Source organism: Dipodomys merriami, unplaced genomic scaffold, assembly GCF_024711535.1.
Source record: "Dipodomys merriami isolate MVZ:Mamm:240054 unplaced genomic scaffold, mDipMer1.0.p SCAF_7, whole genome shotgun sequence".
Lineage (NCBI taxonomy): Eukaryota > Metazoa > Chordata > Mammalia > Rodentia > Heteromyidae > Dipodomys > Dipodomys merriami.
Genome location: NW_027206290.1, coordinates 46,098,038 through 46,113,057, shown reverse-complemented (window position 1 = coordinate 46,113,057; position 15,020 = coordinate 46,098,038). Strand labels below are relative to the sequence as shown.

Sequence of the window (15,020 nt, the reverse complement as noted above, 5' to 3'; positions counted from 1 at the left end):
GCTGGTTTTGAACCAAGATCCTCAGATCTCAGCCTCCTGAGTAGCTAAGATTACAGGCGTGAGCCACCAGCGCCCAGCTGTATCTCAGTCTCTTTCTCTGTCTCTCTAATAAAGGGACTTGGGCTAGATGCTGGTGATTAATGCTGAGAACCCTAGCTATTCAGGAGGCAGATATTTGAGGATTATGGTTCAAAGCCAGCCTAGACAGATAAATCCACACTTCAATTAGCCAGCAAAGAGCTAGAGGTGGAAATGTGGCTGTAGCAATAGAGCATCAGCCACGAGAAAAAAAACAAACCATAATGGAATAAAGATGTTAGTGAGTTTAAGACTGTTAGATAAGATACTGTAAGCACTAGTATCATTAATTCCTTATCTGGGTAACCATATACAGTCACATGGGAGAGCCCCCAGAGTTGGACACCTATAATCCTAGCTACTCAAGAGGGTGAGATTAGAGGATTGCAGTTTGAAGCCAGCCCAGGCAGGACAGGCCATGAGACTCTTATTTCCAATTAATCATCAAAAAAAGCTGGAAGTGGCACTCTTTCAAGTGGTAGAGTGCTAGTTCTTTTTTTTTTTTCTTCTTCTTCTTCTTCTTCTTCTTGCCAATCCTGGGGCTTGAACTCAGGGCCTGGGCACTGTCCCTGAGCCTCTCTGTGCTCAAGGCTAGCACTCTATCACTTGAGCCACAGCACCACTTCTGGCTTTTTCTGTGTGGTACTGAGAAATTGAATCCGGGGCTTTATGCATGTTAAGCAAGCACTCTACCACTAAACCACATTCCTAGCCCAAGAGTGCTAGTCTTAAGCAAAAAGCCCAGGCCCTGTGTTCAGCTTCTAGTGGATGCCCTGGCACATCTGAGCACATGACCACAATACTCCCCTTCATATCAACATCACACCCTCCTCTTCTGAATCTGTCTCATTCGGACATTTGTCACTGGATTTGGGGCTTACTGAATTAATGCAAGATGATCCCTACATTTCCAGATTCATAACTCAGGAGTGGCAGTGAATGCCTGTAGTCCCACCTATGTAGAAAACAGAAGGATCTCAGTTTGAGGCCAGTCTAGACAAAAATGCTAGGCAGACCCTATCTCAAAAACCAAGCCAAGCCAGGTGCTGCGGTTGGCTTGTGCCTGTAATCTTAGCTAATCAGGAGACCTGAGACCTGAGGATCACATTTCAAAGCTAGCCCTGGCAGGAAAGGCCGTGAGACTCTTATCTCCAACTAACCACCAGAAAACCAGAAGTGGTGCTGTGGCTTTAGTGGTAGAATGCTAGCCTTGAGCTGAAATGCTGCAGGACAGCACCCAAGCCCAGAGTTCAAGTCCCATGACTGACAAACAAACTAACTGACAAAAAACAAGCCAAGCTGGGTGCTGGTGGCTCATACCTGTAATCCTAGCTACTTAGAGGCTGAGATCTGAGGATCACGATTTGAAAGCCACTTTCCTGGGCAGGAATGTCCATGAGCTCCTATCTCCAATTAACCACTAGAAAACTGGAAGTGGCGCTGTGGCTCAAAATGGTTGAGCAACTAACCTTGACTCAAAAAGCTCAGGGGGCTGGGAAGGTGGCTCAGTGGTAGAGCGCTTACCTTGCATGCCTGAGGCCCTGGGTTCGATTCCTCAGCACCACATAAGCAAAAAAAAAAGCTCAGGGACAGTGCCCAGGCCCCAGGTTCAAGTCCCAGGACTGACAAAACAACAGCAATAACAAGACAAGTGTGGTGGTGCACTTCTTTAACTAGTATTTGCGCGGCAGAAGAACTCAATCGGAAGCCAGTGGTGGAATAACTTAAGACTCCATCTGAGAAATTAAAGCAGAAAGGTCTAGAGCATGGTTCCAGTGGTGGATGTTTGTTCGGCAAGCATAAGGCCCTGAGTTTAAAAAATCCAAGTGTTTAAAAACAAAACAAAAAAACCCTTCACTTAATTACATGAGAAGACCTTGTTTCCCAATGAGGTAGCATTACAGGGTCTGATTGGGACATGGATATATATTTTTGGGGGGAAGCCACCGTGCAATCCACCATATTTGGAAAGTAACTTTCATTGTTTAGCACAGTAAGACAATGTTATGCTAAACAGCAATCATTGCTGGGTGCTGGTGGCTCACACCTGTAATCCTAGCTACTCAGAAGGCTGAGATCTGAGGATCGCGGTTCAAAGCTAGCCCAGGCAGGAAACTCCTTGAGACTCTTATCTCCAATAAATCACTAGAAAACCAGAAGTGGCACTGTCGCTCAAGTGGTAGAGTGCTTGCCTTGAGCTTAAGAGCTGAGGAACAGCCCAGGCCCAGAGTTCAAGCCCCATAACTGACACACACACACACACACACACACACACACACACACACACACACACAAAAGAGGCTGCAGTAATCATTTTGCTGCCTATTGCTTTTTTTTGTTTGTTTGTTTTTGTTTTGCCAGTCCTAGGGCTTGCACTCTGGGTCTGGGCACTGTCCCTGAGCTTCTTTTGCTCACTGCAAGCACTCTACAACTTAAGTCACAGCATCATTTCTAGCTTTTTCTGTTTATGTAGTACTGAGGAATCGAACCTAGGGCTTCATGAATGCTAGGCAAGCACTCTACCACCGAGCCACATTCCCAGTCCCTGCCTATTGATTTTTACTTTTCACTCAGTAAACATTGATTTTTTTTTCCTTTCCTTCAGCTCATTTCAAATTAGAGTTAAAAAACAAAACAAAACAAAACACAGCACAACTCTTTAAGGGGACAGCAGGAGGTAACAAGGATAATCCTGTGAAGAGGATTGCCAATGCCTTGGCTGCAGAGGCACACCCAGCAGGAAGATGGAGGAAAACTGGGACTGAGGTGGGAGGAACAGGATACATAATTACCTTTGTCCACAAAAAGCATCAGCTTAGAGCCTCAGCAGAGATCAGAAACGGAGGGCAAACATGGCAGGCTAGGTGCAGTGGCACATGCTGCTTATAATCCCAGACAAGTGTAAGGCTTGGAAAAACTAAAAACCAAAGGACTAGGAGTGTGGATCAAGTGGTAGAGCTACTCAGGTCCCCTGAGTGCTCCCTCTCCCTCTTTCTCTCTTTTTTTAGGGTCAAGGCAACCCTACCCAGCTCCTAGGGTGCTGTTGCTAACTCCTCTAACTTCTGCTAGTAACTTCCTTTGGACCACCGGAGGAAATGGCTCAGACGTCTTTGGGAGTCCATTACCCAATTCTGATTTGTACCCAGACAGGAGCCAGTGGAAGCCCACTTCCTTGCTTCAAAGGACAATAGTTGTGGTGCTGCTTGTCTAGAACTCCTTCTAGAGTCAGGTTGATGACAGGCTTGACCCTCACCTTTGTCTAGCTAGGCCTACCTTGATACAGATTGGATAAGCTGATAAGCCAAAACCTACAAGACTTCAAAAAAGGGGCAAGGGCTACAAAAGGGAAGGACGGAGATAGATACACTGGAGGAGCTAGGCCGGCAGAACGGAAAAGTGATAAGAATGTGGTCAGGGAATTTATGGCCTAGGGCATGTTGAGCAAACTTTTCCAGCAACAACAAAGTAGGTACAGAGTGAAAATAAAAGCTTGTAGTCGAAACCTACCTGGTACCAAATGGGGGCAGGGATTATAGAAGAAAGACTGAGCACTGAACTTTACAGGAAACAGAAAGGAGACCCAGCTATCTGAAAGCCCACCTAATTCTCAAGCTGTATAGCTAATTCTAAGGCTTCAATTTGGGGCCTGACCCTGTCCCTTAGATTTTTTGCTCAAGGCTGGCACTTGAACCACAGCTGCACCTCTGGCTTTTTGCTGGTAAGAGATAAGAGACTTATGGACTTTCCTATCTGGGCTAGCTTTGAACTGTGATCCTCAGATCTCAGCTTCCTGAGTGTCTAGGATTACAGGTATGAGCCACCAGCACCTGGCAGTATGTCTTTTTCTAACTTGGACTCATTGACTGGTTGGTCACATTTTGATCAACTGAGTAAAGCAGCTTCCTAGGAATCCCACTGGGCTGGCTACAAGACAAGCTAGCTTCAGCTCACGGGTGAAGTTCTAAGGCAAATGAAAGCCCCTCAAGTCTCCTTGCTTCCTGAATCACTTATCTGGGTCCTAATAACTCAAAGCAAGTGGCATCCTGGGCAGTGGACCTTTGTCAGTGATGGTGCATGGAAATTCCCTGGACCCTCTGGGGCAGATCACAAGGGGATGGGCTGGATCAGGAAGCAGAGAACATGTGGCCCCAAAACTAAAGGTCAGAGAATGTCCATCAGACATTCACAAGCTGTGAGCCAAGAAAGCAGCAACTTGATTCCTTCTAGAAGCAGGGCAAGAATCACTGGTAGGCCTTGTTTCTAAGCAGCCATGTCCTCATCCCTGCAGGGGTCATGGACTCTGTGGCTCTGTGGGGACAGGGAGGAGGGAGGGGCCTCTGGCACTGGGGGGGGGAGGGGAGGGCACGGGAGGGCTCTGGTCTCTTCTCTGGCATCCTAGGATTGCAGCTGCTGTAATGCCTTGGAAGGTGGATGCCCTGGAGCTGAGCTTTGCACTGGGGGGGGGGGAGCCCCTGGAGGAAGGTGGGGTGGTGAGGAGCAGGAAAGTCTGAGAAGCCCTTGCTTGAGCTAACAAGCCTGCTTTGGGAGAAAATCCTGAAAGGAAACAGTCCTGGAAACACAAGCCTGTAACTTCCTCCACCCTAGGGAGGCTGAAGCAGGAGGGTCAGAAGTCCAGGCTCAGCTTGGGCTGCAGAAGCAAGAGACCTGGCAGGCCTAGGGAATTTTCCAGAAGAGCAGCTGTGACAACCAGCCCTCCCACTTTGTGGGACTGTCCACCTGGCCATGATGCCCACCCGAGCCCATCTCTAAGACACCAACTGTAAGGGAGGAAGCTGCAGGCTGTGGGGACCTTGGCTGAGTGGCTTCTGAGCCTGTGTGCCAACACAGAGCCACGGTGGACAGTGCAGGGTCCAGGGAGAGAGCTGGGACACGTGCGAGGTGGCCACAGAGTGCCTTTACATAATAGATGAAAACAGTGCAAACCCAGGAACCTAGCAACAAGCTGTGAACCCGCGGAGCCGGAGGGCACTTGATTATTTGAGACTGGACCTTGAGGGGCGGGGGGAGGGGGGGGGCAAAATGGAGAGGAGAGGAAGGGAAGAGGAGAAGGGGAGGGGGGAGAGGGGAAGGAAAAAGGGGAGAAGGTGATTGGGAGTTTAGAGGAAGGGAAGAGAGAAGAGGAAGGGAGTAGAGTGGAGAGGGAAGGGATGGGAGGGTAGGAGGAGGGAAAAGAGGGAAGGAGCAGAAAGGCCAGGGGGTAGGGAAAGGAGGGGGAGGGGAAGGGGAAGGAAAGGAAGGCGCAAGGAGACCGTAGAGGAGGGGAGGGGGAGGGGGGTGTGGTGCAGGGGAGGGCAGAAGGGGGGAAGGGGAGCCCCTGCTCAGAACTCACCCCTGCCTGGCTGAACACCGCGATCTCCAGCCCTGGTCTCCCCAGGTTCTGCCCTGGAGCTGGGGAGGGGCGCAGGCTAGGGGCCCAGCCGGCACGGGGCGGGGCGGGGCGGAGGGGCGCTGCCACCGATCGGCGAGGCCCGGGCTGCGGCCCGCACTGCCCCGGGCCGGAAACAGATGAGCGCTGGCGAGGAAGCCGGGAGGGAGGCGAGGAGGGCAACCGCCACCGCTCCTCGCTGAATGTGCAGAAACCCACCGTCCCCCGTAAGGTCTCTGGGCGCCATAGAATCTGTGCAGCCTCTCCAGAGACCTCCCCTGCCCTGCCCTCAAGAATCGATCCCCTCACCCCGGGGGGGGGGGGTACTTAGCTGGGCCAGGCCTCCCCAGTGCACACACCGGCCCACATCTAATGACCAGAGCAGCTAAAGGCCATCCGTCACTGACTTTTCTCAAAATACTGTTACCCTTAGTGCCTGGAACTCCTGCGTGAGTAAAGGACACCCCTTAATGTCCATACATTAGACTTCTAGAAAGTTGCTCCATGCCAACCACACCTTAAAAGAGCTGAAAATCTCCTCTGCAAAAAGTTCAGGCCATTTTTAAAAATTTTATTTTACTTTTATTCAATTTAAATTTGTTCCAGCACTACGGCTTGAGCCACACTTAGGGCTTTTTGGTGGTTAATTGAAGAGTTTTGGGGGGACTTCTTTCTTGTCATTATCCCTTCCCTAAACAATACAGTAAAACAACTACTTATGTAACATTTACATTGTACCAGGTATAATAATAAACCCAGAAAGTTGGGGCACCGGTGGCTTATGCCTGTAATCCTAGCTACTCAGGAGGCTGAGACCTGAGGATCAGATTCCAAGCCAGCCCACACAGGAAAGTCCACGAGATTCCTATCTCCAGAAAACCAGAAGTAGAGCTGTGGCTCAAAGTGGTAGAGCACTAGCCTTGAGCAAAAGACGTGTAGGGACTGGGCTCAGATCCTGAGTTCAAGCGCCACAAGAAACAAAACAAAGAACCTGGAGATAACTTTAGGTATACCGGAGGAAGTGGGTAAGTGTGGTGCAAACACTAGGGTTTTTAACATCCAAGATATCAAATATTTACTGACCCCAGTGTGTGTTGACACCACTGGGGTCTTGGTCCTTTCTCTACTGGAACAGAAGGAAAGGACTGGTGAGTCCTGTTCAGCCCTCTTTCTACAGGGCTCTAGCACCCAGAAGGTATGCAACAAACATTTGTCAAATCAATGAACTTCCTGAGATGCACTTAGGTGTTCATCTTTGCTACTTTTGAACTACATTCTGAATCTTCTTTGTATCTCAGCTTTGCAAAGGCCACCCAGAAAGGGTGGCCCATTGATTCTACCTTGCACCAGCCTATAACACACCTAGGAGCATATGATGAAATGCACTGGATCATACCTGATATAATGTAAATACCGCACACACGAAGATGCTCAATCAGTGAGGTGAAGCCAATTTCTAAATGTCTGAGGTGAGACTATAAATTGTGTTCTACAAAGAAATGACAAACATCCAAGATGATAGAACATTGCTTCTGATCATTATGCATTTTTTTTGGGGGGGGGTCTGGTTGTGGGCCCGAACTCTGGGCCTGGGTGCTGTCCCTCAGCTCTTCAGCTCAAGGCTAGTGCTCTACCACTTGAGACACAGCGCCATTTCTGGCTTTTTTCTTTTTGCTTATATGGTGCTGAGGAATGGAACCCAGGGCCTCAGGCATGCAAGGCAAGCGCTCTACCACTGAGCCACCTTCCCAGCCTATTATGCATTGTTTGCATGTACTGAATTATCACTTTTTTTGGGGTCAGTTGTGGGACTTGAATTCAGGGCCTGGACGTTGTCCCTGAGCCTTTTTTTTTTTTTTAACTCAAGACTAGCACCTCACCCCTTTGAGCCACAGTACCACTTCTGTTTTCTGTGGTAAATTGGAGATAAGACTCTCACAGACTTTTCTGCCTGGGCTGGCTTTGAACCTTGATGCTCAGATCTCAGCCTCCTGAGAAGCTGAGACTATAGGCATGTGCCACTGGCACCTGGCCAATTATCAGATTTTTTTTTTTTTTAATGGAAGTAGCTCAAGTAGTAGAGGACCAGCCTTGAGTGAAAAAGCCAAAGGAGAACACAAGGCCCTGAGTTCATTCTTTAAATGCACAAAAATATCCAGGTAGCTTATGTCTATAATCCTAGCTACTCAGAAAGCTGAGATCTGAGGATCAAGATTTGAAGACAGCCTGAGCTGGCTTAGAGCTGTGGCTTAAGTGGTAGAGGGCTTGTCTTAAGGAAAAAAAGCTCAGAGACAGTGAACAGGCCAGGCCCTGAGTGCAAACTCCAGATAGAAAAAAAAAAAACAAAAAACAACCTTTTTTTACCCCAATCTCGGCAACAATGACTCACAACTATAATCCTAGTTACTCAGGAGGCTGAGACCTGAGGATTGCAGTTGGAAGCCAGCCTAGCAGAAGAGTCCTTGAGACTCTTATCTCCAGTTAGTCAGCAAAAAGCCAGAATTGGTGGTATGGCTGACGTGGTAGAGTTCCAGCCAGTGTGAAAAATCCAGGCCATGAGTCCAAGCCCCAATACCTGAACAAAAAGAACAACATTTCCCTAATACTGCCTTGTCTCTTGCTTCATTTTCTTCCTTCCCATCATCTCTAAATACATCCAAATTAAACATACAGAACAAAGGCAGTGAAAAGATGACCAGGGGAACTCAACCTGATAAAGTCATGCCAAAACTTACCTCTCCTACTCTCCTCTAGCATGGCCAACTCTCAGGTCTTGATCTTCCTGCTCAAGGAAAGTGTGGTTGTGGTCAACCGTTTCTGCAGAAGCTGAGATGATTCACAAGTGTCTGCTCAATAAGCAAGTGGGTGAAGAGCATGTGGAGACCACAAGCCACATCCTGTTACTCCTTGCCACCGGGCACTTGGGCCTTTGGGCACCCAGGTGATGCCAGATGGGTCCTATGGTCCACACTCTGAGGCCTTCAGGGGTATGGAAGGCACACTAAAGTGTAGCTGTGCTCCCCCATAGCCTGTGCTACATGCATAGCACCTTGCCCTGCAAACTCTTCTCTAAAACTATTTTTAGAGCTACTACCTCTTTTTTTTTTTGGTCAGTCTGGGCTGAACTCAGGGCCTGCGCACTGTTGCTGAACTCTTTCGCTCAAGGCTAGTGCTCCATCATTTTGAGCCACAGCTCCACTCTCGGTTTTCTAGTGGTAATTGGAGATGAGTCTCATGGACTTCCCTGCTTGGGCTGGCTTTTTTTTTTTTGACTGGCTGTTTTCACTGAGCACAATATATTTTTTAATGTATTTTTATTGTGAAAATACTGTACAGAGGGGTTACATGGGTAAGATAATGAGCACATTTCTTATCAAGCATTGTAGCCTCCTGCTTTGTTTCCCCTTCCCAACCCTTTGTATCCTCTCCCCCCCACCCCTGTCTCCCCCCACCAAAGTTGTAAAGTTCATTTTTCGACATAACAACTTGTACATCTCATAGTTGCAATGGGTCCTCCTGTATCCCTGTTTTAACAATTTGTTTTTTCCCTTCCCCTCCACATATACCAACATCATATATAGTGAAAGCAGGGGTTATACCATGGGGGAGGGACATACAAGGCAACAAAGACATAATCTTATAAATATGTTAGAAACAATTGCATGAAAGATCTCTCTCTCTCTTTTTTTGTCAGTCGTGAGCACAACATTTTTAAAGTTCATCCATAAAATGCATATATCTGACCATTCCCTACCTTTCTTTGGCTATGTAATAATATTCCACTGAACATACCACCTTCTGTAGTCATGTATTCATGATCATTTGGCAGATATTGGTGCTGTTCTCACTTTCTGATTATACTATGCATATGTATGAACATACAAGGTTTTCTGTGGACATGTCTCACTTCTGCAGAGGATAGTTCAGGGTAGAAGTGCAGGGTAATGTAACTGTTGAATTACCACCAAATACATACCCAAAGTGACTGCACCAGTCTACAGTTCCAGCATCAGTGTCCTAGACTTGCGATTTCTTCACATCTTCCATATCCTTATCACCGGAACTATTGTCTTTGTGGTTTGGAGTTATCTCATTAGGGTTTCAATTCCCTGTTTCTGTTAACAAGGCCCTTAGTTCAAGTCCAAGTACCATCTTTCTTACCCCCCCCGCCCGTCTCTCTCTCTCTCACACACACACACACACACACACACACACACACACATTAAACACAAAGACAGTGGGATGACACATACATAACATATACAATTCCTTGAGCATTACTGAAAGTAACTGTAGAGCTCAAACAATAGAGTTTTTTGTTGTTTTAAGGTGGTGTTCCAGTGGCTTGAACTCAGGACCCGGGCACTGTCCCTGAGGTTTTTTTGCTCAAGGCTAACATTCTATCACTTCTGGTTTTTAGGTAGTTAATTAGATAAACGTATCACATTTTTTTTTGTTTGTTTGTTTGTTGCTGGTCCTGGGGCCTGGACTCTGGGTCTGGGGGCTTTCCCTAAGCTCTTCAGCTAAAGGCTAGCGCTCTACCACCTGAGCCACAGCGCCATTTCCACCCTTTTCTGCTTATGTGGTGCTGAGGAATCGAACCCAAGGCCTTATGCATGCAAGGCAAGCGCTCTACCACTGAGCCACCTTCCCAGCCCACATTTTTGTCATGCTTCCTGTCTCCTGACTCTCCTCAGGTCACCATAGTGTCCCTCTTTAGCTCTCCATTAGAGTTGATCTGGTTTGTTGAGGTGGTTTTTCTGCTCTTTCTTTACTACCTTCATGGCTCAATTTATCAGTATTAAGCATATTCGAGGCTATTCATTTTGGGGGACATGTGTCCACTTGCAGTTACCAGCTTTCTAATAAAGACTACAGATTCAACCTCTCAAAAAAAAAAAAAGCAAAAAAAAAAAGCCAGGTGCCAGTGGTTCACGCCTGTAATCCTAGCCACTCAGGAGGCTGAGATCTGAGAATCGAGGTCCAAAGCCAGCCCGGGCAGGAAAAGTCTGTGGGACTCTTATCTCCAATAAACCGCTAGAAAACTGGAAGTGACGCTATGGCTTTAAGCGGTAGAGCACTCTCCTTGAGCAGAAAAGCACAGGGACAGCGGCCAGGCTCAGAGTTCAAGCTCCATGACTGACCAAAAAGAAAAAAAAAAAAAGTCTCACAGACTTTTTTTGCCTGGGGTTGGCTTTGAATGGAGATCCTCAAATTTCAGCCTCCCGAGTAGCTAGGATTACCGGTGTGAGCCACTGTGCCTGGCTAGAGCAACTTTTTTTCCTCTGGTTGGTCAAGGGCACGAACTCAGGGCCTGGACGCTGTTCCTGAGCTTTTGCTCAAGGCTAGCACTCTACCAGTTTGAGTCACAGCTCCACTTCCTGTTTTTGAGTGGTTAATTGGAGATAAGAGTCTTCTAGACTTTCCTCCAGGGACTGGCTTTGAACTATGATCCTCAGATCTCAGCCTTCTGAGTAGCTAGAATTACAGGCATGAACCACTGACACTTGGCTTAGAGCTCCTTTATCTAAAATTTAAAAAAAAAATTGAGTGATGGAAAGGGTGACATTTTCCAAAAAGAAATGTACTCTTTACCTGACATGTAAATGTTACCCTTCTGTACATCACCTTTTTAATAACAATAAATTTTTAATTTTTTTTTCAAGGTCTCTAGTCTCCAGTCTGTGTAGTCTAATAAAGATGAAGGAAACCAAGGCCTTGCAGCCACAGGATTATAAGAATTCCAGGTGGAGAAATGACATGCCGAGTTCCAGAACTCAGTCTTCCTATTTTCTCCCCTTTTCATTTTTGGGATACCCAGAGAAGGCCCAAGGTAAAGAACCTATACCCCCAATAAAAAGCATCTTCAATAATAGTAACAACAATAATAATAGGGTTTTTGGCTAGGGGTGGTACTGAGTTGTGACCCTTGTGTTCTACTACTTGAGTCACACCTATTCCAGTCCTTTTTGCTCTGGTTATTTTTTAAAATTGTTATTATAAAGATGATCTACAGATGGGTTACAGTTACATATGTCAGGTAAAGAGTACATATCTTGGGCTGGGAAGGTGGCTCAGTGGTAGAGCGCTTGCCTTGCATGCATGAGGCCCTGGGTTCGATCCCTCAGCACCACATAAGCAAAAAGAAAAAAGCCTGAAGTGGCGCTGTGGCTCAACTGGTAGAGCACTAGCCTTGAGCTGAAGAGCTGAGGGACCCCCCCCCCCAAAAAAGAGTACATATCTTTTTGGACAATGTTACCACTTCCCTCTAGCTCTCTCTCCCCCTGAGCTGGTTATTTTTGAGACAGGGTCTTGCTTTCTGTCCAGAGCTGGCCTGGATTTGATCCTCCTATTTCAGTTTGCCCACCATAACTGAGATAACAGGTATGTATCACCATGCTCCATTTCTTCGGTTAAGATATGGATTCATAAACCCTTTTTCCCTGGGCTGGTTGGGAATTGTAATCCTCCTGATTTCAGTTCTCCAAGTAGCTGAACTATGGAAGAGAATCCCCAAGAAGCAGCTGTTATTTCTTAAGGTCTGATGATCCGATCATGGTGAAAACACATGATAGGAAGTCCTGGACAGAAGGGCCTAAATGCAGCGGTGACACCCACAGTCAAAATGAGAGAGCAGCAGAGCCACCTTCCAAAGGGTGGAATCACTTCCTTCCCCGAAGCTAAAACTAGGCTAAACAAGTGTTTTCTAGCAGCAAAGAGCAGACGCTGGAGAACAGGGAGGAGGCAGACCAGAGTTGCCGAAAGGCAGCTGTAAATGGTGGCTCTGTTAGGTTAAGAACTCTAGGCCCCGGGAACTTCAGTCCCTGAGGGGCTGGTCACACTAGCTGGCAGCTGCTAGGTGTCCTGCAGAGAACACAGAAAAAAAAATCCCTGTGTGGTTTTCTTTTTCTTTATTTTTCTTATTGGCTGATGCTCTATCACTGAAGCCACGCCCCCAACCTGCTCCCTAAAGTGGTTTTAAGAGGAGCACACTGGGGTGATAAGAGTAACTGTTCAAGTTTTCCTTCTCTTCTTTTTAATGTCACACCTCTTCCCTGGCACCTGCAGCTGGCACAGGGACCACAGTCAAGAAACCATATGAGAAGGTTAAAGTAAGAGGAGGTGGAAGAGGATGGTGGAGTGGGTTGGGAAGGTGGGGTTGGTGGCTCATGCCTGTAATCCTAGCTACTCAGAAGGCTGAGATCTGAGGGTCCAGGTTCAAAGCCAGCCTAAGGAGGGAACTCTTTGTTTTTTGTGTTTTTTGGGGGGTCTGGTCGTGGGGCCTGAACTCTGGGCCTGGGCACTATCCCTCAGCTCTTCAGCTCAAGGCTAGCGCTCTACCACCTGAGCCACAGCGCCACTTCCGGCCTTTTTTCTTTTTGCTTATGTGGTGCTGAGGAATCGAACCCAGGGCCTCAGGCATGCAAGGCAAGCGCTCTACCACTGAGCCACCTTCCCAGCCCAAGGAGGGAACTCTTTGAGCCTTCTCTCCAATGAACCACCAAAAAGCTGGAACTGGCACAAGTGGTAGAGCACCAACTTTGAGTGGAAAAAGCCAAGCAGGAGTGTGAGGCCTTGAGTTCAATCCCCAGGGCCAGCACAAAACAAAAACACAGAAACAAAGTGAGAGGTGGAGGGTTTTCACCCCCAAATATCTTTGTTCCTCATACGCTTAAACCAGCACACCATGACCTTTGACTTCCAAACCACAGACCAAAGACACTTTTCTTTCCCTAGCATTTGTCCACCAAAAGACTGGATCAAGATGGTGGCATCTTATGCCAATCTCTGTTTAGCAGTTTCCGGGCTTCCATTGCTGGGGGGAGTCTCTTTCACCCCAGCGTGTGTGTGTGTGTGTGTGTGTGTGTGTGTGTGTGTGTGTGTGTGTGTGTGTGTGTGTGTGTACCTATCCACTCTTCCATTCATCAACTCAGGCTGAGTCTCTTTCACCCCAGCCCGTGTGTGTGTGTGTGTGTGTGTGTGTGTGTGTGTGTGTGTGTGTGTGTGTAACTATCCACTCTTCCATTCAACTCAGGCTGAGTCCCAAACCCGCCCAGCTCAACCCTCTGTGTGTGTGTGTGTGTGTGAGTGTGTGTGTGTCTGTGTAACTACCCACTCTATTCCATTCATCAACTCAGGCTGAGTCCCAAACCCGCCCAGCTCAAACCCTCTGCGGCCGCGCACCAGACTCCTTTGTTCCTGCCTAAAATGCTTCTTCTGCAACACTTCCTCAACTCCCGGCGCCCTCCTTCCCGAGAAGGACCCTGCGTGCCCCGCTCCAGGGGCACCAGGAACGGCAGCGTGCGTGCTGGGCGCTGGCCGGGGCCCGTCCCCCCCCCCCGCCCCCGGCGCCCACCTGACCCTCGGCTCCCGGGCGCGCGGCGCTGCCCCTCCCGCCCCACCCGCGGCGGCCACCGACGAGCCACGGAGCGGAGCGGCACAAAGAGCCCAAGTTTCAAAACAGCGGCGGAAAGCCGGCTCGGAGCCCAGCACTGTCAGAGAAGTCACACAAACAGAGCTCCGCGCGGAGGGGCCGAGGCGCGTGGAGAGGCGCGCACAGGCCGGGCCCGGGAGCTGCGGCCGTGGGGACCCCGCGCGGGGCGTGTGTGTGTGTGTGTGTGTGTGTGTGTGTGTGCGTGTGTGTGTGTGTGTGTGTGTGTGTGTGTGCGCGCGCCTGCGGGCTGCCCCCCCCCAGCCCAGCCTCGCCTTCCGGGGAGATGTCCCGGGGAGTCCCCGCCTCCCCCCTCGGGGAGCCTCCCGGCGGCCCGGGGAGCACCGCAAGCCGCGCACGGAGCCGGGAGCCCCGCAGGGGGACCTCGGGGCTCTGATCTCTCCGGCCCGAGCGCCCCGAGCCGAGCGGCTGTCCCGGCCCCAGCTCGGGGTCGGAGGAAGAGGAAGGAAGAGGGAGAGGGAGCTGGTGCCTCCGCTCTCCGTCAGGACGCGGGCCAGGCCCCGCAAGGGCGGCGTCTGGGAAGACGCGGGACCCTGGGGTACCCCCTCCACCCCTCCCCGCCCCGCCCCCCGAATCCCGCGGCTCTCGGGACGGCGCTGGCTCGCCCGGCCCCGGCCGGTGGCTGCTTCCCCTCCCTCCTCGCAGGGCCCCGCGCCCTTACCATCTGCGCCACCTTCAGCGTGGCCCCCTGCGTGCGGGGGTACGCGGGGTCCAGCAGCCCCTCCGAGCTCTGCGGCCCGGGCGCGCCGCCGCCGCCGCTGCTGCACGTGGTGCGGACGAGCCCCGCTCCGTGCGACATCCTGCGGCCCAGCCCGCCGGCCGCCTCGGCCCTGGGACCAAGGGGCCAGAGGAGCCGGGGGGAAGGGGGCTGGGCCGACGGGGCGGGGCGGGGCGGGGCCCAGACAGCTGCGGGCGCACGGGGCCGAGAGGCGGCCGCTGCGCCTGCCCTCGAGACCAGATGCGCGGAAGTAGGGCTGGCAGGAGAAGGGAACCGGCCGCCTGGGGCCCTGGTCTCTCCTAAGTGGGCACGGCCGAGCCAGCTGGGCCAGGCCTCCTGGGACTGAGTGGGGTGCGGCTAGGAAGGCGTCCCAGAGCCCTCAAATG

At 50.0% G+C, this 15,020-nt stretch overlaps 1 protein-coding gene across 2 annotated transcripts in view; it reads right to left on the bottom strand.

Annotated features, from left to right (window-relative positions):
- Cmtm7 (CKLF like MARVEL transmembrane domain containing 7) overlaps positions 1-14,778 on the bottom strand; it is a 40,639-nt gene extending 25,861 nt beyond the window's left edge. For both annotated transcript variants that reach the window (XM_070006490.1, XM_070006489.1), the window contains exon 1: positions 14,578-14,778. In XM_070006490.1, the coding sequence (XP_069862591.1) occupies positions 14,578-14,715 (138 nt within the window). In that variant the 5' untranslated portion in view covers positions 14,716-14,778. The remainder of the gene's footprint in view (positions 1-14,577) is intronic.
- Positions 14,779-15,020: the final 242 nt, after the last annotated feature.